The sequence below is a fragment of the Beta vulgaris genome, chromosome 5 (assembly GCF_026745355.1).
Source record: "Beta vulgaris subsp. vulgaris cultivar EL10 chromosome 5, EL10.2, whole genome shotgun sequence".
Taxonomy (NCBI): domain Eukaryota; kingdom Viridiplantae; phylum Streptophyta; class Magnoliopsida; order Caryophyllales; family Amaranthaceae; genus Beta; species Beta vulgaris.
This window is the reverse complement of record NC_079206.1, coordinates 23,967,075-23,994,193: the sequence shown is the minus strand read 5'-3', so window position 1 is coordinate 23,994,193 and position 27,119 is coordinate 23,967,075. Positions and strand designations below refer to the sequence as shown.

At 35.6% G+C, this 27,119-nt stretch overlaps 1 protein-coding gene across 2 annotated transcripts; it reads left to right on the top strand.

The window, feature by feature from the left end:
• The first annotated feature begins 1,654 nt into the window (after window positions 1–1,654).
• On the top strand, window positions 1,655–24,374 carry LOC104893157 (DExH-box ATP-dependent RNA helicase DExH1). Of its 2 annotated transcripts, XM_010679241.4 has the most exons (16): window positions 1,655–2,057; window positions 2,382–2,527; window positions 5,498–5,597; window positions 5,671–5,886; window positions 6,034–6,129; window positions 7,789–8,064; window positions 9,748–9,951; window positions 10,047–10,202; window positions 11,843–11,935; window positions 12,507–12,721; window positions 16,139–16,298; window positions 16,400–16,673; window positions 20,953–21,145; window positions 21,268–21,454; window positions 23,509–23,877; window positions 23,978–24,374. In XM_010679241.4, the coding sequence occupies exons 1-16, from the start codon at window positions 1,716–1,718 to the stop codon at window positions 24,107–24,109; spliced, it is 3,159 nt and encodes a 1,052-aa protein (XP_010677543.1). In that variant the 5' UTR covers window positions 1,655–1,715; the 3' UTR covers window positions 24,110–24,374. The 2 variants fall into 2 exon arrangements, with proteins under 2 accessions (XP_010677543.1, XP_010677544.1); XM_010679242.4 differs by lacking the exon at window positions 1,655–2,057 and having other exon boundaries at window positions 2,390–2,527; window positions 5,494–5,597.
• Window positions 24,375–27,119: the final 2,745 nt, after the last annotated feature.

Genomic DNA, 27,119 nt, shown 5'->3' with positions numbered 1-27,119 from the left:
TTCAGGATGAGCAATCTTGAAGTTTGAAGTAGGAAATTCGAAGGTATGAATGTGTCTGAATGTATTTAAACGTGTTTGAATATGAGAGAGTATGCGTAGAAGTCGTTGGAAAGCATTGCGAAAAGTCGTTAAACAAGGTATTTATAGGCAAAGAAAATCGAAAACGATTTGAAAAGATAAAATAAAAACTGTGCACCTGGGGCACAACTTGTGTGCCAGGCGCACACTTGCTTTTTGGCCCATCTTTGATTGTTTGAAATTCTTTTTTGTCCTTTGATTACTTGATTTTCTCAATCAAGGAGATTGATATAAGTAACTAATTGTAATCTTGACATAAGGTAAAAATGGAAAGATAATTATGCGTGGAACCTGCATATCTTGACAAAAGGACTTTTTATTTTTATTTTTAAAACTAAATGTAAGGGAAAAATGAAATCACAAAAAATATTTGTAAACCATAAGTAATATGGATTTATAAGAATAATATCTAACTCAAATTGAACTTACAAAAGGAAAGGTAAATAATGTATTATTTTGTAAAACTCAATTATAACAAAATTTGTGAAAATAATTTCGGAATATTATAAGTGGATCGTTTTCAGGTAGATGGAGCCGGTTTTCGTGGGCGGTAGAGGGTTTTCGAGTTGGTGGTGTTGGTGTTTCGTGGTGGTGGATGGTCTTCGGGTAGGTGCGATTGGTGTTTCGTGGGTGGTGGAGGGTTTTCTGGTTGATAGGTGGGGTTGGTGTTTTGTGAGTAGTGGAGGGTTTTTCGAGTTTGTGGGGCTGGTATATTATGGGTGGGGTTGGTAAACGGGGAGGTTGAGGGGTTTTGCTGGTGGTGTGACCAGTTGTTTAGGTCATAGGTCCATTTCACTTCATTAGAGTAGGTATCTCTACAAGATTTGCTTATTGTGAGTTACTCCCTCCGTTTCCTAAAGATCTTCCCTCTTTTCGTTTAAGGGTGTTTCCAAAAGATCTTCCCTCTTTTGCTTTATTCCTTATTTGGCAAAACAAATTTCCCTATTTACCCTCTCATGTCACTATCATATGGTCCACCATTACATTATTAATTCAATTTTACTCCCTTTCTCTCTCCTACTTTAACCCCTTTTTATTTGTTTATTTATCTTAACACCCTTTCTCTCTCCTACTTTACTCACACCATGCCCCACACAACTTGATTTTCCTTGGTATCTGTAGGAACAGTAAGTGGGAAGATCTTTAGGAAACGGAGGGAGTAAATTAAAAGACTAATTTATACTAATCAAAAGACTATCATCTTAAGAAGACGGGTCAAATGATGAGGAAGTATTCCCCCATACCCGATAGGGGACAACTTTCCCATACCATTTACTTGATATGATTAGATGTAGTCTAGATATGATATAATAGCTAACTGATATGATAAAATAGTGTTAAGATATGATATAAGATTTCAACCAATAATTCCCAAAATAAAAATATATGAAAAAAATTTTATAATTTTTTATTTTGTCACAAAAATTACCTAAATATGATAATATTGGACAATATTGGGTATGAGAATATCATTGCTCGTCAAATGATAACTTATTCTTTACAAATGTTTTTTTTTAAAGCCCAAATACCCCACTTTGTGGAACAGAAGTGCTGCAAATAATGGGCTATCGAGAAAAAGACTAGCAGTCACAAGTCATAAGAACACCTCACCGGCGCATTACACCTGCAACCTTTGAATGTCTTTGCGCTGCTTCCCATTATCAAGTACAAGTACCAGTACAAGCAGAAGTGTTTCCTCCACTATCTCTCTCCTAAAACACTTGACTCCATTTCCTTTCTACTCCAACAAACCTCCTTCTCTTCTCAATCTCTCTCCTCTCCTCTTCCGCTCACCCATGTCTTACCGCCCCAACAGCCAAGGCGGTCGTCGAGGCGGAGGCGGCAGAAATCGAGGCGGCGGAAATCGCGGCGGAGGCGGAGGAAGAGGCGGACGTGGCGGCGGCGGCGGTGGAGGAGGTGAGCAGCGCTGGTGGGACCCAGTGTGGCGTGCTCAGCGTCTCGCACAGAAAGCCACCGAGGTCCAATCCCGTACTATTTGCATATTTGTCTACTTTTGCCGTTTCTAAATACATGCAACTTGCAACATGTTCAGTTTTACAAACATGCCAATGCACTACTTTCAACTGTTAATATCTTTACTTATTGATTTGTAGAACTTGTAAGAAAATCGATTTTTTTTTGTATATTATCATTGAAATGAGGTCAAAGTTAGTATTTGGATATTGCAATATTTTCAATGTTGCATGTATTGTAATTGATGAAATGTTAAAATTTGATTTTGGTAGGGTTTGTTAATTTATGGTGATTTTTTTTTTTTTTTTAATAATTTGATGGGATGATAGTATGAAGTGTTGGATGAGAACGAATGGTGGAATGAGATGGATGGATTGAAGAAAGGAGGAGAGCAGGAGTTGATTATCAAGCGTTGTTTTAGGCGGGAAGATCAAGAAATTCTATCTAATATGGCTCAACAGTTGGGGCTTCATTTGTAAGTGATTATGCTTTTAGTTCTCTCTTTTCAAGTGTATTGCTTCTATAATGCATGATGCGTTTGTTTGTGTTCTACAATGTTGCTTTGGTTGCAATGGACGTCGGATTTGTTCTGAAAGTCCTAATGTCTTTTGGATGTGTATTCGGGCTGCAGGTTACTGGCTAATTCAATATTGATGTTGTTGTTTGATGATGTCTCTATATAAAGCTCTAAGTAGGTTGCTGATTATTTGCTTAGATGTGTTTGTTTTGGATGAAGCTGTTCCTTTATCATTGGGTGTTTGTTTTGGAACAAGGGCATTGAACTAGAGGTGTAAAGAACCGTGGTCTTACTTTTGTACTTTTGTCCTTTTGTCCGTCATTGATTTTGCAAATAATCCACATGCACCAAAATCCACATGGAAGGCCTAACATAGGCTAGCATCTGTCTTTGAACACATTATGTGACACCATATATAGAGTGGGTCTAGAATGATTAAATCCTTACCTAATGTTTGGTTCACGAAACTTTGGTAGTATGAACTATGAGGTATGTGTTTAGAATGGTTAAAACTCATGCCTATTGGAATAATATTTTTTTCGAACCCATATATCAAACTGATGTGCATCTTAATCCCCTTTCATTGAGCTTTGAAATGTGCCAAAATCTTGATTAAAAGATCGAATCTTGGCTGTTCACTTTGAATTCAAAGTAGCAGCTAAAATTGGGTTTATGATAGAACTTAGGGACAACAAAAGAAACTAATTCCTTTTGGTGCTTTTGTGATTGCAATTGCATGATTAGAGGGGAAAAAGAAGGGTGGGAAAAATGGGTCAATGCATTGGAGATTTGAGTGTTTGGTCGAAGAGTAGGTTTGGTGTCATTGTACAAATGTTTGCAAGGCGCTTTCTCACAAAAAGTTATCATAAAAGCTATTTTGTCACAAAACGAAAATTTTGGATGGTGCTTGCAGCAATATTCTCCTGTAAATAAGATAAGAATGACATTATTGCTTTTGCTTGGACAAAGTGAAGAGTTATGAGGAAGAGGACAGGGTCTCCTCAAACACTACAAAGAAGCAGCTACTGATCAATGTTTGTTAGAAAATTCTTTCTAGTTTCACGGAACTATGGAAGTCACAATTGACATGTTAATCCGTATGAATGAACTCCAGGGGGAAAGCCAGGAGTCAATTGTAGGGCTGTTCGAAAGCTCTTACATACCATATCCTTGTTGTAACTAAAATTAGTCTAACTTTATTATCCATATAGATCTAAAGCAAATCACTCCTAGATTTTTCAAGATTGTTATTTGAAGTTTAGTGTGATTTTGAGGAATGTCCAATGAGTGAGGTTCATTTTTTCAGAAAAAAGTATTAAATACAGTGTTACGGTGTATAATTTTCCTACAGTATATCATGAAAGTAAAAAAGCTGTTAATTTGGTAATATAGTGCGACAGCAAAATTATTGTTAAAAAATAGCTAGAGAGAATAAATATGAAGAAAAGATTAAAGATGACTTAAAAAAAAGGTAAAAACCCACTGAAAGGATATGTAGATTGTAGAGTGTCATAACAAATTCCAAACATACCTTTAATAGATTGATTGTCTTGTGTGTAAACCAAACTCACTGAAGCTAAAACCAAATTTTTTTTTAACAAACAGCTTAATTCACTTTTTTGTGTGTTTTGTATTACTCATTTTGTAGGATTCTAAGTTTATGACTTTTGAGTTAAAGACCTACAATGGTAAAGTATTGGAGGGAGCTTATACTATAATAGTAAAAAGAAAAAGGGAATGAAAAAAAACACTCTCGGAAGCTATTAAGTAATATAACACTGGAATGCCACACCCAATTGATGGGTAACAAAAGAACTACTTTACTAAAGAAATCTTATTCGAATAGTGTAGCTAGTAACTACTACCATAAGCTCCAGTAATAAGAATAGGGGGGGGGGGACATAAATAGAGGTAAGAGTATATTTTTCCCCCCAAAATTTTCAACACCATTGAGGACCTTGGGGGACGGGGGCATGGCCTCCCTTGGTCCCAATTACCCTTCGCCCGTGGGGAACTCCTACTTACATGGAAGTAACAATTGACCCTGTCTTCAAATCGTTGTATTCAAATTACTCGATTTCTTGGATTAGATCATTCAGTGCTCTGGCAAGTTCACAGGTAGTTAATTAGTCTGCAGCAGAAATATGGCCAAATATATTCTGTTGACATGGAGTCATTCTTAATGTTTCACTATTTCTAGTTCTGTTTGAGCTGCATTCCTTTATACTCAAGACATATACCCTCCTTCTGGTTGCTATTCAAACTTTTTGAGATTCTCTACCCTCGTCGCCTATCTATTGTTGTCAATTGTCATTCCTTATGATTTCAGGCTTCAGCAATTTTAATAGTAATCCTCTACAGGTGTGTGTATGGTTAGCATCATGCTGTTAGAAGTTTTTCTCCTTGATTTGGATGCATCAATTTGGTGACACCTCAGAAGAGAGGGAGGGGAAGAATATAAGGCTCCTCCATAGCATGTTCATTTAGACTCAATTATGTTAATTCATAAGCCACCTTTAAACTTCGTTATTCTTTCAGTCTCCTCACTTGATTGGGCTAAACCTTCATTCATATCCGAGGCATACTTGCTGGGAAACCAAGCTATATGAACATTTGGACTCGTAATAAGAATAAAAGTTGCTGTCAGTTATTTCCCTGTTTCAATGCATGATACTTCTATATCTCAATTTACAGTTTTATGTCAGATTACAGTAGATAAGCACGTCAGTTGCTGCATATATATAAATTAAGGGCCTGTAATGCTCATCAATCATCTAATAATATAGATATTGGCATTGCTAGGCAAGAAGTTGCCTTCCTTTTGAGATGGTTTCTCTAACTGGTTGTGTTTTCTGCTTTGTCACAATTGCTTCTGGTGGTCTCTTCATTTCCCATTTCCGTCCTTTTTTGGTAATTGTGGAAAGCAAGCCATGCGTATAACAAAGGAAAGACGCTTGTCGCCAGCAAAGTTCCCTTACCAGATTATCGTGCAGATCTAGATGAACGTCATGGATCTACGCAGAAGGAGGTATGCTTATAATTGGTGGATACAATGTTAAAGTTTTTGTCCGGCTGATATTTGACTTGTAAACACTATCCAGATACGAATGTCTACAGACATTGAGAAACGGGTTGGTTCATTGTTGGATAACTCTAATGGCGCAAGTTCTTCTGAAAAGTCCATTGGTGCATCCTCTCAGAGTTCAAAGAATTCATCATCCTCAATGAACTTTGCGAAACCAGTTGCTGTTTTAGAGAATAATATTGCTAAGGAGAAAATTAGTGCTGAACTCAAGGAGCAGGAGGAGAAGTTAAAGGTTTGTAAGTGATTAAGTTTAGCTTCACTGCATCACTAGTAAATTTGTTTTCCTTCTATCATGGCCACTATAATCTCAAACATATTTGGATCACATCTTGTGGATGTTCTGAGTTAGTTTCACAATTCCTTGGACAATCTAATTTAGGCAAGTGCAAGTGTACAAGCGATGTGGTCATTCAGAGAGAAGCTCCCTGCTTTCAAAGTGAGATCTGAATTTCTAAAAGCTGTTGCTAATAATCAGGTAGGTTTTTACCTCTGATTTGGAAAAAAATTATTTTCCATGTGGTGATAGCATGATTGATTACTGTGTTGAAAATTTAGCTAGCTGCTCTTTTGTGTAAATTTTCTGATGTATCTGACCCTCTTACTATATAGGCTACAATGCTTGTATGCGTTAACAATATAATCAGGTTATAAGTAGGTGGGTTATAATTTTTGATATGGATAGATAAGTTGGTGGTATAAAACTTTATTTGTTGAGGCTAACGGTTTTGCTAATCCATTGAGTTGTAGGCAAAATAGCTTCAAAGTTGTAAGTTTTTAACTTTGATTTTGCCTACACCCCCCAAAAAAATAAGAAGAGAAAAAAAAGAAACCTTTGACCTTAGCATGGTATTACAGAAAATTGCATTTTTATGACCTATGCATGGCTCTATGGTGATTCCATCCTCTACCTGGCAAATGTGATCAGGGAAAAAAAATGCGCTCGCGGTCGCGTTCGCGGGAACGGTCGCGTTGTCGCGGGAACGGCTTGTAATGGCGATATAGAACGTTTCGCGGCCGACGCGGCGTGAATTTTTTAAAAAAATTCACATTAATATGTTTTAACCGTATTTGCGTTTTTTTAGTTTATGAAGCATTATTACAACATAATATAATCAAATCTAATAGAATATCATGTTTCCTCAACTATATAATTAAATCATTAAAAAAATTTGGCCAATGTTTGAAAAGAACGGATGTAACGGGGATAAAATCGTTCTAACGCGGCGAGTTCGCGTTACGGAACGGACAACGCGGCGAGAAGTACGTGAATTTTATTATGGCGTTCCGTAATGGGATTTCGCGGAACGGCAAATCCAAAATCCGTTACAGAACGGCCGTTATGTAACGGAACGGGAGAGTTTTAGTATGTATTGAAATTCAAGGGTAATAGTGAGTCATTTACCAACCTTTGATAATTTCTTCCTTTTTCAAGTAAGGTATATATGAGTTCCTTTTGATGTAAGTCCATCATTAGGTGCTGTGAAATAACAGTCAGCAGACTCAGCAACATAAATATCTTCTGTCCCATGAATGCTGTTTCCTATTTATTGTGAATTAATAAAATGGGGAAATGTTTTTCTGCTTATAATCACATTTGATATGTCTTTGAAGCTCCCTTTTTAGATTGTTTTACTTGTATCTTTCACCTCGGTTTTAGATTCCCTTTCAGCTCTGCTGTTGTTTGATTAAGATTTGGTCCAAGAAACTCAACTATATTTGAATTTTTTGAATGCATGAACAATTTATACAACTTATGGAATGTTTGCTGTATGTATTTGTGTATTACTTAGTTTTCTTGTTTGACTAATACTTCCTCTGTATTTTTTTTGGTTGCTACACTTCTTGATTTCACGCAGTCCAATGCACTACTTTGAGCCTTAATATCCTTAATAATGCATAACTAAAAATTATAAAAATTTGATATTTGGAAACTACACATTGAGATGAATCTAACAAGATCCCACATGACTAGATTTTTCCTTATACATAAGGAAGGACAAATTGGGTAAGTTAAGTTGGTGAATAGTAATTACTATTGAAGTGTAGTGTCTAAAAACACAGGAAGTATGTTCTAGCACTAAAGAAATTGTGTCTAAGATCTTTCTTGCACTTTGTGTTGTTTTTGTCACTGTAGGTCCTTGTTGTGTCAGGGGAGACTGGCTGTGGTAAAACTACCCAGCTCCCTCAGTTCATTTTGGAAGATGAAATTTCATCACTACGGGGTGCTGACTGCAGTATAATATGTACCCAACCGCGTCGTATATCAGCTATATCTGTTGCTGCTCGGATATCATCTGAAAGAGGAGAGAATCTAGGTGAAACTGTTGGCTATCAGATACGTCTGGAGATGAAACGTTCTGCAGGGACAAGGTTACTGTTCTGCACAACAGGAGTTTTGCTTAGACAATTGGTAATTTTCGTAAATCATATATAATATCTGTATATTATATGTATCTCTGGTGTTCTGATGCATGTTATCTTCCTTTTCTCAAGCTGAACGCATAAGCATGCAAGTAATATGCATGTATGTACCCTATTTACATTAGTTCAGCTCTTCATTTCACAAACCGCGTAAGGATTTTCATATATAGACTCAGGCTATGATGCTTAGACACTTTATATAAGCAGAAAAACTTAGTTTGATCCTCCTGGTGCTCCTTCTATTTGATTTAGTTTTATAAACTGAAATTTCCCACTTATAGAAGTAGCTGAGGCTGACCTTTGGATAGTTGTGTCTGCCTGGGCTATATATAGGTAGACGGGTCTTCAAAAAATGGCTGCTTTGTTAAGCATTACATGGCACCATAAGTCTTCACAACAGGTAGGCCTACATAGTGGTAAGGTTTCTTTATACTGGTGAGCGCTCAAGCTTATGCATGCAAGGTAATTTTTTTTCCCTGATATTGAGATGTTCTGCCTGTAGCAGTTTAATTTTTTTGTTATATACATTCTTTGTAAATGCAGGTATTTGAATTCAAGACTTGTTCTTTTGATGAAAGACAAAAAAAACAACTAAAAACTTAAGATCTATTCACATGTCAATGATGTAATTTTAGGCCCGACTGATATGATGGCCAAAGTCACATAAAAATGCTGTTTTGAGGACAAGAGAGTTTGCATTCTCATTAGTCATTAATTAGTCATTAATTACACTACTTGATAAATAGAAGCTTTTGAGAATGAAGGGAAGTCCCAGTTTCTGCCATTTCTGATAGTTTGGTGAAGTTTGAGTAAGAGATTCACGCTGTTCATGATGATTAATTTTTTCTGCTTCTTTTAGGGTGTCCCATGGAATGCTTTTTGTGATTCTCAAAGCCAGAAAGCATCTACAAGATGTCTACTAACAACAACAACAGATTAAACATAATCAAAGTGCCAAACAAAAATCTTTTGCGACTAAATTATGAATGCTAAAACATAAATTTGACATTTTTGCACATTCTTGAATCGTTGTATCAATTCGACTTACCATAAGTGGATCGGTCCATCATAAGTTTGAGAAGAGAAGTCTTGTACCGACTTAGCAGACGAATAATTGATAATCATTGTATAAGCATATAACGAACAATTAGTACACCATTATAACCATTATCTGATTTGGTGACTCCTACATGCGAAGAGAAAACCCATCCATAGACGGGACAGAAGGCTCTTATAAAAAGTGAGAAACTTAAAATAATAGTTTACTGGATACCTAAAGATAAACAAGAAACTGAGGCTTACTGCTTACCATCACCAAAAATGGTGATTGGCATCCCCTAGATGAAGAATAAGGGCTAGGGTTTTTCTAGAGGGTAAGAGGATGGAGAGGGATTAATTTTCTATCATCCTGATGATTTGATACTTCTACATGATTGTTGAATTATTGTGTTATACTTGTGTCGTAATGTCAAGTCTTACAATCTTATACCACTTAATAACTAGATAAGTTGATATGTAGAATTCAAGTATCTAGTCTATGCACAAGGATGTATGCTTTGTCTGTTATCTGCCTCTCTTTGTCTGTTTGTAAGCCAGCATGTTGTTTCTGTATGCTTGATGGGTGTGTTGAGATTGTCCTGGTCTTACCTGTTATCTTTCTCCTGTTGTACAGGTTCAGGATCCAAATTTAACTGGTGTGAGCCATCTGCTAGTGGATGAAATTCATGAAAGAGGAATGTATGAGGACTTCCTTCTTATAATATTAAAGGATCTTCTCCCTCGTCGTCCAGATCTACGACTGATTCTTATGAGTGCTACCATTAATGCTGAGTTGTTCTCTCAATATTTTGGGAATGCCCCCACTATTCATATTCCTGTATGTGTATACCCACAGTTTTTATGATGCATGATTGTTGAGAACTAATGTGGATCAACTATTAAACCTTTGATTCTATTGTGATATGTTTACAGGGACTGACTTTTCCAGTTGCAGAGCTTTTTCTGGAAGACGTGCTAGAGAAAACCCAATATTGTATCAAACCAGAACCTGATAGCTTTCAGGGTGGCTCGAGACGACGAGCTAGACAATTGGATTCGAAAAGAGATCCTTTAACTGAATTGTTTGAGGCATGCCTAAGTGTTCCCTCTTACCTCTTTCCACCTTCATCTTTGCAGCATCATTTGTTTATCTATTACCTATGCTTATTCCTAGGATATTTTCACTGTAATATTTCACGAGGGCTTCAGCTTTACTGTAGACATTGTAGCAAAAAGATTTACACCCTTAAGCTCAAAACATTTGCCATCACTTCTACTTTATGAAGCATGGAAATACTTGGAAGGTCATGTCTAAACTATCCAAAATGCGAAATATTTTACAATGGCAGTAAAATACTCCCTAAACTCTACCCTGGCAGTTGAATGTTTCAATCGTTCCAAATATCCAAAAGTACTGCATTCATTGGATATGGTTTGGTCATGCAGTATTGCAGTGCAGATGGATAAACACATCAAACATTTCTGGTTTCAGTCTGATCTAAATGCTACTGGAGTTTGGCTTTCCTTTTTCGTTTTGATGCATAGTAGTAGGCTCTGAAACTAGATAAATTAAGGATAGCCTTAGTGAGGTGTATCTACAGTCTACACTCGTGCTATAACTAGTTGAATTGTATTATCCTGTTAAAGCATCCAGCATTATAGTTGTTATTATCACTGTTGAGTTCTTGTTTGCAAGTTGGATGGCCAAACATCTAATCTTTCTATTATTTTTTCTGGCGTACCTTCTTTCTCAGATAAGATAAATATTATAGCGATATGTGGAGTACAAGCAGTCTTCTAACCGAGTACTTATTAACCCGGATGTATAGAATATTCAACATTGTGCATCCTATGAAATCAGAAAGCTTCTTAAACTGGAATGCCCTCCCAATATCAAGAATCATGATTTGGGACGATATGGGAATATGATGAGCAATAAGGATGAGGACTGGGGAGTAAATAAGTTTAATAAAATCTATGAACATATATTCTCCTTCTAGCCTCGAAATTGATGCAGGGAAGTCTTGACTTATGTCAAACGGAATTTCCTGGGAATACTTGTGTGCTAGGCTTGTACGAAAAAGTCCGTATGTTTTTCTTTGGAAATCAAAGTAGTGTTGATAACTTGTGCTCAAAGGAATTAGGTTATGATGGAAATCACCAAAGACATATATGTGTCACACTGCCGAGGGCTACACCTTACACGTACAACTTTCTCTGGTTTGAAAATCAACCCACAAAATGTTGTTTGCTCTTCTTCAAATATGGGACCAAGAAAACTACCCTTGATTCTTTAACTTACTAATTACTTTGGTAGTGATTCTAAAGAGAACAAAGGGTATTTTATTTCCAATCAGTTGCTGGAAGCCACTCAAAGACAAAATGATAATTTATGGATTAGACACTCAGCTGCAATAACTTATCAGATATGAGAGAATCAACACTCTCTCCTGATGAGAATTGGCTCTACAGTTGTGAGCCTTTCACCTGGTTCTTTGTCTGAATTACATATTATTTTCCACTTCTTATCATCTACGTTACCATTAATAGTACATTCTCAATTCTTTCCGATTACCTTTATGTGCTCTTCGTTTTTCAGTTTCAGCATTGTTGATCTGTTCACTGCTGAAAACATTTACTTTCTTGGTATGTTCATGATTTTGTTGCTTAAATTTTTTTTCAACAAATGATTCTGATGTACTTTTCCACACTTTGCCTTGTTCTTGTAGGATGTTGACATTAATTCACATTATGGAAGCTACAAAACGAGTACAAGAAAATCTCTTGAAGCATGGTCTGGCTCACAACTTGATTTGAAACTTGTGAGTATTAACGCTAGCTTGTGTTGTTTTAAGGTGCTATTCAATGAACTTGGAAGGACTTTTGCTCATTCTTTTGCTTCCCTTCTGTTGGCAACGTCGTGCATTTGATTTCACTAGGTCTTTGCTGTTGATCATGATCATGGTAATTTCCATGTAAAATCATGTCTGCCATTGATGAATTTTTGGTAGAGTTGTTGATGGCACTTTAGTATACTAGATTTTTTCATATATTTAAATCTTGTTCTATTAATTAAAGGATTGATATATATTTTTGCAAATTTGCGTTTTCAGTTTTTATCATTGCATAATCTATTGTTTCCTTTTTCTATCAATAGGGATAATAAATTTAATGTTAATTTAGTTCTTTCTATTATTATCTGGGTTCTAGGTTCCTCATGTTTGTTTGAGCAACCAAACGTGCTTTTAAAATTAGTTCAAACTCTTTTTTTTAAATTAACGTTTGACACTTTGACTTATCTTGATCTCGAGCTGTTCACCGAGAGTTTAGTTTATTTATTCTCTTAGGCAGTTTGGTGAAACCTACTTAAGATTTTTTTTGACGAGCTTGTAGGTTGAGTCAACTGTCGAGCATATATGTCGGCATGAGAATGAAGGGGCAATACTTGTGTTTCTCACTGGGTGGGATGAAATTTCTAAGCTACTCGACAGCATTAAGGCGAACAATTTTCTTGGAGACACTAGAAAGTTTCTTGTTCTCCCTTTACATGGTTCAATGCCAACTGTCAATCAACGGGAAATATTTGATAAGCCACCTGCAAGTACAAGGTTAAATTTTACTTTTAGATCTTTGTGTATTCTGCCTAGTTGGCTTCTATCCTGCCTCTTCTTTTTGGTTATTTTGTTACTGTAACTTGTAAAATTAGGACTAGATGTGCTTTATTCGTGAAGCTATGTCGGCTGGCGGTCCTAATATTGATTTTTGGTACAAAATTGTACTCCCCCATTTCTTTTTAATTTACTCACTTCACTTTGGAGGAGAACCAAGGAGGAAGTACAAAAGTATGAGAGAGAAACTGAAAAGTGAGAGAAACAAAAGTGGGTTAAAAAATTAAAAAGTGAATGACATGGGTGGAAAAAGAGAAGAAAGTAAATGTGATATGTTATCAAAATAGAAAAAACAACATTGTGTAGATTAAAAAGAAACGGACTAAAAAGAAAAGTGTGTAGATTAAAAAGAAACAGAGGGAGTAGTAAACTTAGTGTAAGCCAATCTACTGTATATGGTTGGTTGCCGTGAAATGAATTGCCGTGAATGACAATGAAGTGAATTTAACAAATTAAGAACAGTTTGCTTTGTGTAAGATTGTTCTACAATAATATTATGGTTAGTTGTGATCTAAAAGGATCACTTCGTTAGTTAGAAGGGTCACTTTAGAAGTTGAAAGGGTCATTTTTAGATAATAGGTCACCTTGTACTTTAAAGGGCTCACTTCCACAATAAGTGACCCCTTAAAGACAACAAGTTACCTTCGACTTATCATAAATTATAGTAAGGCCGTCTTATACTACCTCCGTTTCTTAATAAGTGCAACATTTCCCTTATTTGGAATAGTCACAATAAGTGCAACCAAGCTCAAAATGGTAAAAAAAGTTCAATATTATTACAAATATGCCACCAAAAAGCAAGAGGGGACCACAACTTTTTTGTTTCATCACTTGAATTACTCTATTTTATTGTGGTACCAACTTTCTCTCTCTACATTCCTTGGTATTCCCCCACTTTCTCTATGTTGCACTTATTAAGAAACTGAGGAAGTATAAGATTTTGTACATGAGGAATGACCTCCGTTTACGACACTTCTTTCGTCCCAGAAAGCTAGCTACACTTCCAAGATAGAATATTTCATTAGTTTCTCAATAGGTAAGGCTTTTGATATGATTACTAAACTATGAAGTCTAATAATCAAAGTATGAACTCCAAGATTTCGAACTAACAAGTAAAACAATCGAACAAAGATATGAATTTAATCAAGAACACTCCTGAACCTTGATTAAAGACTCTTAAACACCCTCAAAATCACTCCTGAAATTAAGTTGTTTAACACTAAGAACTAATCACTCCTGAAAAGTTATTAATGGTTTTCAATTGCAAGCATACAAGCACACAATTAAAGAAGCTCGACATTTACTCTAAAAACTCTTAGTATTATTGAAAGAAATCAATCCCTTATATAGGGTACAACTTATCCTACTTTAACTAGGAAAACATAAACACTTATCCTACTCCTACTCTACTTTAGACTCCTAAAGATAACATGTACAAGTCACATGTTTATCTTTTTAACAACTCTATCTTTTTAACTACTTAAACATAAAGATAAAGATAAACATAGCAATCCTAATTCTACTAGGATTCTATGTAGCAAGCTAGGAGTAATCCTAATCAGACTAGGACTCCTCTTCACTTCCATCCACGCCATCCTCTAGCTTCCATGTTAGCACACAAGCTAAGACTTGGTTCTTGTTTTTGTTTTGAAACCCTAAAGTTTCCATGACCAAGTTAATAGGCTCATGATTAGCAAGTGCCTTTGCATCCATATCATTTCGATGGTTGCACTATTCATATGCTAATATTGACCATATTTTTTTAATTAAAATTACAAGAAGAAATGCTTTTTATAATGTTGTCGAACTAGTCTTAATGTATATTTTCATAAAATAACTTTTTATAATTTTTACTAATAGATTTATAAATATATTAATTGTCAAAGTTGTGTGTTTGAAAATGTGGAAGTCAAAGTGTTACAATTAGTGGGTAATGAAGGTCGGAGGAGGTATAGGACCTATTTGCTTCAATTTAGAAGAATAATGTTTATGTTCAATCACCAAGAATCAGTTTCAATCTCTTATAATCAATCGAAATCAGTTGATTGCATACTAAAAGTAAATCTAGAAAATCAGCAAAAATCAATATCATTAGTGAAAACAATTTTCAATCTTTGGTAATCCTTAAAAATTATTGTAGTTCAAAATCTTGCCATAAGTTACTGCTTTGCCTGACAAATTAGTTACTAACAAATACTATACCTATGCAATTTTACCTATATCTAGGGATGGCTAACCACATAAATTTTTATCAACTTATGGGATGGAGGGAATAAGATTGAGAAGGATACTTTAGCTACTTACAGGGAAGGATCCTGGATGTTTGGTGAAGGGATGATCAGGTTGAGTGAGAAATCATCAAACTGAGCTTTGTTTAGATCTCACCACGAAATGGCACTGGAAGGACATTTTGGCGTTGTATGTTTATGTAACACAACCCAATCAGAGAATGTGTTCGGTTCACTTTGCATGGAACGCAGAACGTTTCGGAACGTGGTACGGAAACGGGAATGCGGAAGACAACCTCTAGATTAAACCATATGGACTCCTAGACAACGTACCAAGTACCACGTACCACGTTCCGCATTCCGGGACACATTCCCCTGAACGTGGAACGTGGCAACGTACCACGTTCCCGGTATCAATGGTTCGGTTAACTATACATGTCTGTTTGAACCCTCTTTTCTGCGGCATATACCCATGTCTCAGCTTTCTATGTTTGCCATTGACTTACTTTTCCCCACTTCTGGTTTTTATGGGCTTTCACTATTGACTTTATTATTTATCATCATAGTCCTATCTTCTATTCCTTCATTCTTCAAGAAGGAACATGATTGAGGGTGCTCAAAGTTTGGGAAAGGTATTACGTTATTACTTTATCAAATGGACTTGATTGAGGTCGTGTTTGCTGCCTTCTCTTGGCTGGTTATTCAGTCCTTGAAGACAGACTGAATGCAGATTATTTTTCTATTATTTGATCTTTTCCCATCAGGGATGGATCCAAAGCATGAAATATCTGCAATAATGTTCTAGGGATAATATACTATTAAGCATGGCCTAATTACTGAACTCTATCTTCTTGAACAAAACTGTTGTCCGCTAGGCACTGTTGGAGGAAAGTAGAGGTGCTATTCTATGCTGATGTGTCTTCAATGCTCTTATGTATCTATTTAACTGTATGCTGTATGTCTTTCTGTTACTACTCTGTAATTGATTGATCGGTGTTTAATCATTCAGTGTTTTTTCGGGTGTTTTTTTTACTCTGTATATTTTTTATCTGCCGAATTGTACTTCTATATTTTGAAAATTGTCCGGTAAGTCCTATGATATTTTACTCGTCTTGTGATTTGTTTGCAGGAAAATTGTTCTTGCAACCAATATCGCAGAGAGTAGTATTACTATTGATGATGTAGTTTACGTAATAGATTGTGGAAAGGCAAAGGAGACTAGCTATGATGCTTTGAATAAGCTAGCTTGTCTGTTGCCATCATGGATTTCAAAAGCGTCAGCTCATCAGGTATAGGATCAACATCAGAATTTTGCTATAGTGTAACTATTAGTTGCTTTATATGTCATCATTTTCTGACTCGGTCTTCATTGTGGCTGAAATGATTGCAGAGACGAGGTCGTGCTGGTCGAGTGCGACCTGGAGTTTGTTATAGACTGTATCCCAAACTAGTTTATGATGCGATGCCCCAATATCAGCTACCAGAAATTCTTCGGACACCTTTGCAAGAACTATGTCTGAACATAAAGAGTTTGCAACTTGGAGCTGTTGGGTCATTTTTGGCAAAAGCACTTCAGCCACCAGATTCCCTTGCTGTCCAAAATGCTATTGAACTTTTGAAGACAATTGGTGCTTTAGATGAGAGGGAAGAGCTTACTCCTCTTGGTATGTAAAATGAATGCCTCTATGTCTTTCAAATACATGAGCATGTATACATAAGTGCCAGGTCACATTTCTCTATTAAAACCCCGTGTTTTGCATTCCAATTTTGCATTATCCTCCTCATCTTTCACTTGCAGATACTAGCATTATTATGTTTCCTGTTTGAGTAATCCTCGTTTGTTTCAAATTTCACCTCCTTGTCTTTGTTCTGCTCTTTGTCAAAGGTCCTGATATTTTACCACTATTGTCGCCCTACCTCCCATGTCACCGGAGCTTTGGTGATTCTTATTTCCCATTGTCTGTGGACCTCTGAACTTTATGCACATGTGGAAGTCAAAATTGCTTGACATATGCATTATTGTAAATATGGATTGACTGTAGAGATATGGCTTTGGGGACCAAAAATTTCTGGCCCTTTTTCTTGTACAACTTCCTATACGTCCCTTTTATCTTGTACCATAATTGGGTGGATTGAACTATATCTACTAGAATGCCACATTACAAGAGTGATGATTTATGAAAGTATTATGGATTTTTTCATTGATATATCACATTATCCACTTATGAAGGTGAGTATTATCTGAGAAATTGAGGTGAGGGTGTGAATAAAGGAGATAAGTGTGCCGTTAAACTCTTGAAGCACATTTGAATTGTTTGGAACATATTAAATAATATAACACGCTAGAACTTCATGCTGTAGATGTCATCATCTCATGGAGAAAAAGGGTCTAAATTTACTACTATTTCACATTTGTCAATGAGGCAAGTAAAATTGAGCTAGAGAAATTCGAAGTATACCATCTTACCTTCATCCCTAAGCATGCAGAGTTGGCCTATCAATTGTCATCAAGATGGCAAGCTGTTTGTTGAACCCAACTTTGTCTGTGGAGTCTGTCTGTGGTAACTTTGATGGTGTAATGAATATGATCTGTTTTGCTTCCTATCTACCTACCAGAAACATACCTCGCACATCACCGTTATGGGACCCACTTTTCTGGGATGATAATTTTCATAGTTGACATAGGCGAATGGGCTAGTGAAGGGGAGGTCTGTCTATACAGAAGCGGGGTGATTTGAGGATGGCAGTGGAGAGATAAACAAGCAAAATAGGCATATGCTCGTCATTGATGCTTAACAAGGTGTGAGGGCTCTCGCTTCGCTGCTTCTGGTTGTTCAGCCCTTTGCTAGGGTGTGGGAAGAGAGAGAATGTGTTTGTTATGGGTATTGTAAATCGTAATGGTGGCCACTTTTGGTGCTTTATGTTAATAGCAATTGCTATGGTGTTTGATAATCGACAAACTACTTCTTAAGTTGAACATGGTCATTGCCTCGTGTTTGTTGGCCTCACATATGTTTCTCAGATTTCGGTTCTCGTGTTTTGACATGGATAAGTGCCCGGTCGAACTCAACTATTTTGCAAAAACATTTCCATGATGTTCGCCAAAAATGAAGTGTGGACGTATCCATACCCACGCCAGAGTATCGAGGATTTGACAAGGGTACTTGAGGTAAAATGACGAGTTGAATAACGTAGGGCCTCATTGGTAAACAATGATGTGAACATGTCCTTCACTATTTGGCACAACTCTGTGGAGAGGACGAGAGGAAGGATATAAAATGTTTAGGGCTTGGTGGAAGATACGTTTGAGGGGGTATGGGAGCTCTGTTGGCAGCTCTTTGAAGTTCTGGTTTTCAATGAGGTGTCCAAGGCTCCAACTGTTTCTGTAGGGAGTTGGGAACTAGAGTTGCAACATGTAGGGTTTACGAAGGACAAGTAGTGTTTTGAGTGAAGTGGGAGGAGGGGGGAGAGGATATGGCTGAGTTGGAGAGACTAATGTGGTTGGGGTTATGTCTATTTTTTTTTGTTCTGCAGACTCATCTTTTTTAAAATGGTCCAGTCATCATATCTCTCACCTTGATCCCCTCGTCCCATACTCCCATTAAATATTACCCATATTTATCTAAATATTTTGTTCTGTAAATTTATTTGGATGGCCCGGTTCAAGCTTTGTATTGGAAACATGGAATTTTATCCAAAATTATAGACACCACAATCACAATCTAAAGAAGAGCGAAGGAGGACCGCGATGAATCAGGTTGATATATTCTATATGTCCTATGTCCAAGAGTGGGGAGACTAATGAGCACCTTTTCCTGCACCAATACCTCTTTTCTTGTGAGATCATGTTGATAACTTTTCTTTTGAGAAGTATTGTATATGCTCCCTAACCTTGTTGGTGATGCTTCAGATGATACTTGCGAAGTAGCTTCGCCGATGTGCCTTTTACCCTCTCTGCTATCTAAACTTGATAGAATGGAATACAGTTATTATGAGTTTATCTGATTCTTCGTCTGTATTTTTGAATTTCTATAGTAGTGTCTTCCATGGAGTGTCCTTAAGAGGTCTACAAAGGGATTGAAATGTTCTGTTATATTAATTCTTGCTGCACCTCGCTTTTAACTTTCCATTACTTTGTGCCGAATGAAAACAGATCTACGAATCGTTATTGGAATATGTGTGGACACCAATTACACAATTATCCCTAGCTCCTTAAGCACCAAATTTCTTTTTCTTTCTTTGATCCATGAGAGAATTGATCAGTCCACCGTGGAAGAGCTGATAGAATGAGAGAATTGATCAGTCCCTGGTGGAAGAATCAATGGCTAAGTAACCAGACGCATGGGATAATTTTGGGAATCACTTTGTCACAAAGGGACAGAAACACAATCTCTCCAAGCAAAAAATGATAAGTCATATGTAAAGAGCATGAGCCTAGAACAATTGGGATAAAAAGCAAAGTTTGGGCAGTGAGTCAATAAGTCTAAGCATTTATTTCAGTGTTCCTGGCTTGAAAAGAATTAGACTCTGCACCAGGGATCTACTTGTTTCAACTTTTAATCCCGCTGAATCAAAAGGTTCAGATGGCATAACATTAATTAAACAGTGTGAGATGTTGAAGTATTGCATTCCCTGACCCAAACCTATGATCGTGGAAAAAATTGCAACTATCGTAAGACTTGTTTTAAGAAAATCTACTCTACCGAATCATAGGCCTTTGAAGGTCTTATAGATATCATCCAGGGAAGAAGTGCTTTATGGGTGGGATCTGATCAGTGATCCCAAAAATTGTGTTATCTGGTATCCTACCTGGTAAAAGTGCTGCTTGGGCATTCATATCCTCAAAATCGATGACTTTTTATAGTGCTATGGGAAGAATACTGGATATGTGCTTGAGAGTATGGTGCAGCAGGCTATGTGACTGTAGTCTTAGGCAGTGAGTAACTTATAGGTTAGTAGATGTTGAGTTTCATTTTGCGGTGCATTTGATTAAAATTGACTGTGACAGCATGAAAAATATCTTGGGTTGTGATCCTGAAAGATCTTTTATGCTTTGTGGCATTTAAGATATCTGGAGTCATAACAGAAGCAAAGACCATTCCTGGTGATAGGGGCGGGGCAATGATAAAAACTTAATATCACAGGATGCCAAAGACATGGTCAATATCTATGTATTGTAGACCAAATCAAAATTTGTATTTATTTGTAACTTAAAACATACAATCCTGAAATGGTAGTATGTCGTTAAGTTTTATTCAATCATGCTGAGTAACTAGAAATTTATAGTTCATTAGAAAATAATAAGTCCTAAAAAGTTTCAAGTCATCTCGTAGAAATTGTCATTTGAAGTCATTAGAATCTTTGATGTACATATTCTTTTATTTACGTATGCGTGTTAGAGGGGGAAGGGGGGGAGGGGGGGGGGGGTTGGGGAGTTGCAGTCTAAAAAGATGTCCAATATGTAACTTGAGAAACATGAGTAGGACAAGGGCTTACCTTTGTTCTTCAACGGTTTTGTATATGCGTAGCGTAAAATAAGGTTTAGCAGTTCAGATGATAGAGTATACCAAAATACGGAATTCCATTGATAGGGCTGATACATTATAGTTGATAATACAGATTATGTGGGGTTGCTTAGTGATACTCTAGTCTCTAACACCCTTAAAAATATAAAATGACCAACTTCAAGAGAACTATGAAAATTGAGTTACAACATGAGAGCATGGCTGAGAGGCTAGTATTAACTGACCACTGAGAGGTGAAGAATGCTCTCAAAATAAGCATCTTTCTATTTGAAAAATTAGTAATTTCTTCTCTATCAAAAATATGCTCACAAGAGAAGCAAAACAACTCTTCAAGATCCCTTCAAAAAAAAAAAAAAAAAACAACTATTCAAGATGATTCTGTAATAACATTCGATATTTATGTATTTTAATGGAACAGGTCGACACCTTTGCACTTTGCCTCTGGAACCAAATATTGGGAAGATGCTTCTAATGGGCTCAATCTTCCAATGCCTAAATCCAGCATTGACAATTGCAGCTGCTCTTGCTCACCGTAATCCATTTGTCCTGCCAATCAATAGGAAGGAGGAAGCTGATGATGCAAAGAGATCCTTTGCTGGTGATTCTTGCAGGTGTGATATGAAGTTGTATATGTTGCCTTCACTAAGCTGGCTGAGTAATTGTGTTCAGAAGAAAATTTGTCTGAAGCTGGTTCTTATGTTTTCTTTCTCTTGTAATTATCTGCTTTTTGCAGTGACCATATAGCACTTCTAAAAGCATTTGAAGGGTGGAAAGAAGCAAAATCCAATAGGACAGAGAGATCATTTTGTTGGGAGAACTTCTTGTCGCCAATAACTCTACAAATGATGGATGATATGAGGAAACAATTCGTAGATCTACTCTCAAACATAGGCTTCGTGGACAAAGCAAAGGGTCCTAACGTGAGTCTTCAAACTCAATTGCTTCTCTTGTTATGTTATGAAATTTTGGGTTCACATTTGTGGCATGCATATGCAAGGTGGACATACTGTGGTCAGGCATTTGAAATCTTGGATTTTGAATTGTTTGCTTGAAATTGATATTCACATCATAACTTGGAAGGACACTCCTAAGATGGCAAGGCTATGTAGATGGTTTTGGGGTAGATTGATCTCAAAATGAAATGTTAGCCGCATGCGCAAGTATATTCTGTAAGCTATTATATATATATATATATATATATATATATATATAGAGGAGGGCTCTTGTGAGAATACCTCCTCTATGTGAGAACACTTTTGTATGTGGAACAAATCTGAACCTTTAGATCTAATCTAATCTAACTATTCTAAATACACTTATGAGTAATGGCATTTTTGTAATTAGGTGTACCCTTACTCCCCTTCTTCCTTCTTCGCCACAAACTTTCACGTCTATGGCGTCATTTTTTTCCCTCTTTAGGTTTTGCACAACTTTCTCTCTCCTCTATGGCGTCATTCATGAAGTAATTTTTCAAAGTTTTAGTTCGATTTTTTGCGGATTCCACACTATTCTTTCCATAATTCAACAGGTTTTATTCGAAATTTTTAATTTGATATTCTTGACTTGTAGATTCTTGTTCGATTTTTTTTTTATTTCAATGCAGATTTTTGTTCGATTTTGTTCGATTTCAATGGCGTCATTTATCTTAAGTGCATATTGTTGTTCGATTTTTGTTTTCTTACTATATGATTTATCCTTTTTACCAACTTAAATGAATGAACGAAAGTAGGAAACCTTCTTACTTCATCAACCACAAAAACAAAAAGATATTATAGTGGTATTGATTGAAATTTTGGTATTCCACATTATATCGTTTTGATTAGAGTCACGTTATCACCATACATGATCAACGCATGCAAAATGTCTATCATGTTCTAAATTAATGTATATCATGTTCTAAAATACTGAGAAACATGTTCTAAAACGGATACATCATGTTCTAAAACGGATACATCAGGCTCTAAAACGACGTAGATCATGTTCTAAAACGTTGTACATCATGTTCAAAAACGTTGTACATCATGCTCTAAAACAATGTACATCATGTTCTGACTTACCTTTATTCTCACAAATGATATATGTTCTCACTCGAAATATTTCAGAACATAATTAAAATGAATTGAAACATGTTTGAAATAATTCAGAACATGTTTGAAAAGTCTTAGAACACAATTAAAATAATTTGGAACATGTTTGAAATAATAAATAACATATTTGAATAAATTTAGAACACACTTGCAATATTTTCAGAACATCATTGAAATAATTCAAACATGTTTGAATAAATTTAGAACATAAGTTTGATATTTCAGAACATGTATATATGTATATGTATTGATTATACTCTCATGTTCTAAAAAAATATGTTTGTGTTCTAAATTTTAAAGTGTTCTCATATAAGTATGCGTTCTGACATAAGGGGTATTCTCACTGGATCCCAACGCTATATATACATATATACATATATATATATATATATATATATATATATATATATATATATATATATATATTTATAAGGATCAAATGAGAAGCCAGTTGAAAGGAGGAGGAGAAAAATTCATGTGCTCATTGTTTGAACTCAACGTGCAACCTTTTGCACTAAATAGTAAGTGCATCTTTTTATATGAATTAAATGTGCAGAATCTACAAAAAAAATCATATTTAGTTAAAAGTCAAACTGTTGAAACTAAAAAAAGAACGGATGACGTATAAATATAAATATATATGGACACATTCTTGTATATATAATTTTGGTAATATTGTTTTCCTTTTTGACTAATAGGACCTGAAAATACTTTGTAATGAATCAGTTTGCTATTGATTAAAAATATTCTGCAGGTTGAGATTACTTGGAATTTGTATTGTTCGATCTAGAATTTTTTCATTCACCTGCGTCTACTACGTGGGTAGGAGCAGGCGCATTAAAATCCGCAACTGCTCTGCTAACGATATTTTTATGATAACTATGTAGGCTTATAACCAGTACAGCCACGATATGGAGATGGTGTGTGCCATCCTTTGTGCTGGGCTTTACCCCAATGTCGTTCAATGCAAGAGAAGAGGAAAACGAACATCACTTTACACCAAAGAAGTTGGGCAAGTCGACATTCATCCTGCTTCTGTAAATGCTGGGGTTCATCTTTTTCCTTTGCCTTATATGGTTTACAGTGAGAAAGTGAAAACAACTAGCATATACATTCGTGATTCAACAAATATTTCAGATTATGCTCTTCTCATGTTTGGTGGTAGTCTCCTTCCAAGCAAATCAGGAGAAGGAATTGAGATGCTTGGTGGGTACCTTCATTTTTCTGCGTCAAAAAGTGTGTTAGAATTAATAAAGGTATAGCATGTACTCTTTTTTCTTTGTTTCCTTTTTTTTTCTTTCTCCTTAATTGCTGTTTTGATTAAATGGAGGGCTAATATCAATCATGATTCTTCAGAAATTGCGAGGTGAGCTTGATAAACTCTTACGAAGGAAGATCGAAGAACCAAGCTTAGACATCAACACCGAAGGAAAGGGTGTGGTTGCTGCTGTAGTTGAGTTGTTGCGTAGTCAAAACTTAAGATATTGAATCATTGTTCTAATCATATAGAGTAATATTTAAAGATATATCGTTTATTTATTTTTTCTCTGACCAAATAGAATTGAAACATGTTAGTAATTTGTGTTCTTGGACTGAGTTGTATTCTTGATTTTTTGTGTGTTTATATAGTAAATTCACAGTGATCATAACCTACACAAACAAAGTTGGTAAATAAATACTTCGAATAATTAAGCTGCAACGGCTTTTAGCCTTTTACGCATTTATAGAATATACACCATCTTTTTTATTTTAATCTACATGCTTATATTTTTTATGCATGTCAATGCATTTTGAGGACATGTATTTTTAGTTTTGTATTTGTAAAAATTATAAAAAGTACATATTAATAAAATACATATTATGATGTAATAAGATCTCACATGATTACATTTTCATCAGCGTATAAATTGCAAATGATGGTCAAAGTGAAATTTGTGAATAGTAAAATATTAAAGTGTAACAATTAAAATGAAACGGAGGGAGGGAGTATGAGAGATGATTGTCATGTTAAATTGAATGGTTATGGAAATTAGCAGGGGATCTTTCATACACCTGGTGTACGCTAGGTTTACCATGCAGCGAGTTAATAAGCTGTCTTTGGCCTGGGCCAAAGCCCAAATGGGTCTGTAAAGAATACTTTTACGCATCTTGATATGTTACTTTGACAACAAATATCTATAATTACATAAAAGTAAAAATTATATATTAGAAGTGTTACTAAAAATCTATAATTGACTATGTTTTTCGTTAAGTAAAAATTACAAATCTTAGTTTAAGTAATAAATGTAAATAGTGAAAAAGTGCATTTGTTGCATTTAAAAAAAATAGAGGAAATATAAACGCTATTGAAATCATTCGTGGACTAGTGGTGGGGTTATAACATGATCAAAATCCGACATCTGATTGATAACAATATTCATTAATTTAACTCCCGACATGTGATTGACAATAATCTTGAATCAATTTAAGTCGAGAAATAACTGATGTGACCTCACGAACTATAATTCATGACATGCTTGACTTAACTTGATTCAATCTTGACCTGTTATTATTCATGATCTAATTTGACACGACCTTACCGATTATAATGCATGATCTATTTAGGACTTGTTCTTTTCGGCATAAAACAGCTGAACTGAACTGAATTAAGCTGAACTGAATTGAATTGAATTAAATTAAATTGAATTCAATTGAATGTAATAAATATATAAATAATACTGAAACAATAATAATATGAATATTAAATAATAATTTAATGATAAGTAATAATAATGAATAATTCATAATTCATAATAATAATAATATTTTGGATATTTCAAATGATAGTTATAAATAAATAATATTAATAATCATAAATTAATAATAATAATAATTAATGATAATAATGAAAATTAATAATAATTATTTTATATTATTTGTATTAATATATTAATACTTGATGATGATTATATAATAACAATAATATCTAAGAAGTAAATTAATATTACTATTTCAATAATTATATTTACTAATATAATAATATTTAGTAATAAAAATAATGATTAGGTCGGACCGCATAAAATTGCATCATAAACCGTTTTGACGCGATTTGATTGGTTTATGGGCTAAAAAACGTGGGTTTATTTGTGCTTTTGACCTACACCATGTTCCTCCATATAATAATTGTAATAATAATGAGTAAAGCTATAATAAACAAAATAATATATAGAAATAATAATAATATAAAAATAAATAATAATAATAATAAGAGTAATTAGTAAAATAAATTAGACCAACATAATAATAATATTTAACAAAATGGTTATAAAAGAATGGAGCAGAACTAAACTGAAACTGAACTGAATTTAACTGAACTGAACTGATTGGAGCTTAACTGAATTGAAAATAAGCTAGGGAGAACATGCCTTTAACCCAACCTTTTTTTTGAGGGGAAAAGTAAAGTAGTGCATTAGTTAATCCAGGGACAAAACGTCCATAAGTACATAAGGAGAGACAATGCCGGGGTAATGAAATTATGTAGCCAAATGACACTACTTTTGCTAAATGATGAGCTACATAATTTCCATCACGCCTTACATGCGAAAAACTAATGATATTAAACCATGAGCAAAGATTAATAATATCTCCAAGAATAGCATCCAAATCCGAGTGAAAGAGAGCTGTCGAGGATAAGTGAGACACAAGCACTTGGACATCTGATTCAATAACCACCTCCTTCAATCCATGATGCTTTGCCCAAAGCACAGCCATATAAATTGCTTTGGCTTCAACTACGTCAGGTGGCCACCACGCCCTGGTTTGACGAACAACCGAGAAAAGGACACTCCCCTTATCATCACGAGCCACCGCACCCAAGCTAACCCACCCCTCACCATTCACAGAAGCATCAGCATTTATTACTTTCACCAGACCACCCGGAGGGGCGCACTATTTGTAAGGATTAGGCAAGGACTGTTTTCGGGAGCCTGCATAGATCCGCTCGACATATAAGGAGAATTCCACAGATTCCACGCTAAAAAACAACCACGCTGCACCATTTTAGCGTCCAACTCACCCCACTTCACCAAAAGCTCACAAAAGTCAGTAGCTTCCCCTTCACCCAACAAAGCTTCACATCCACATTCCACCCAGATATGACGGACTCGCACACAACCCATCAGCGCATGAAACCCCGTCTCCTCACTGCTACGACACCAAGGACAAAGCGCCTCGTCGACGATATGGCGTGCTTTAAGAGTTGCACGCACAGGTAAAGAACGGGTGCACAAACGCCACAAGAAATGGCGAGCCTTTGGAGAAATCTCAAGTTTCCACAGATTTACCCAAGCCACGTGAAAGTCGTCTAAATTCCTACCCTTTCCCAACATGTAAGCAGTTTTAACAGTATAGCAACCATCCTTCGAATACGCCCACATAAAACCATCACTACCACACATGCTGCTAAGAGGAATCGAAAGTATACAATGTTGGTCCCTCTCATTAAAATGTTGTTCTATCA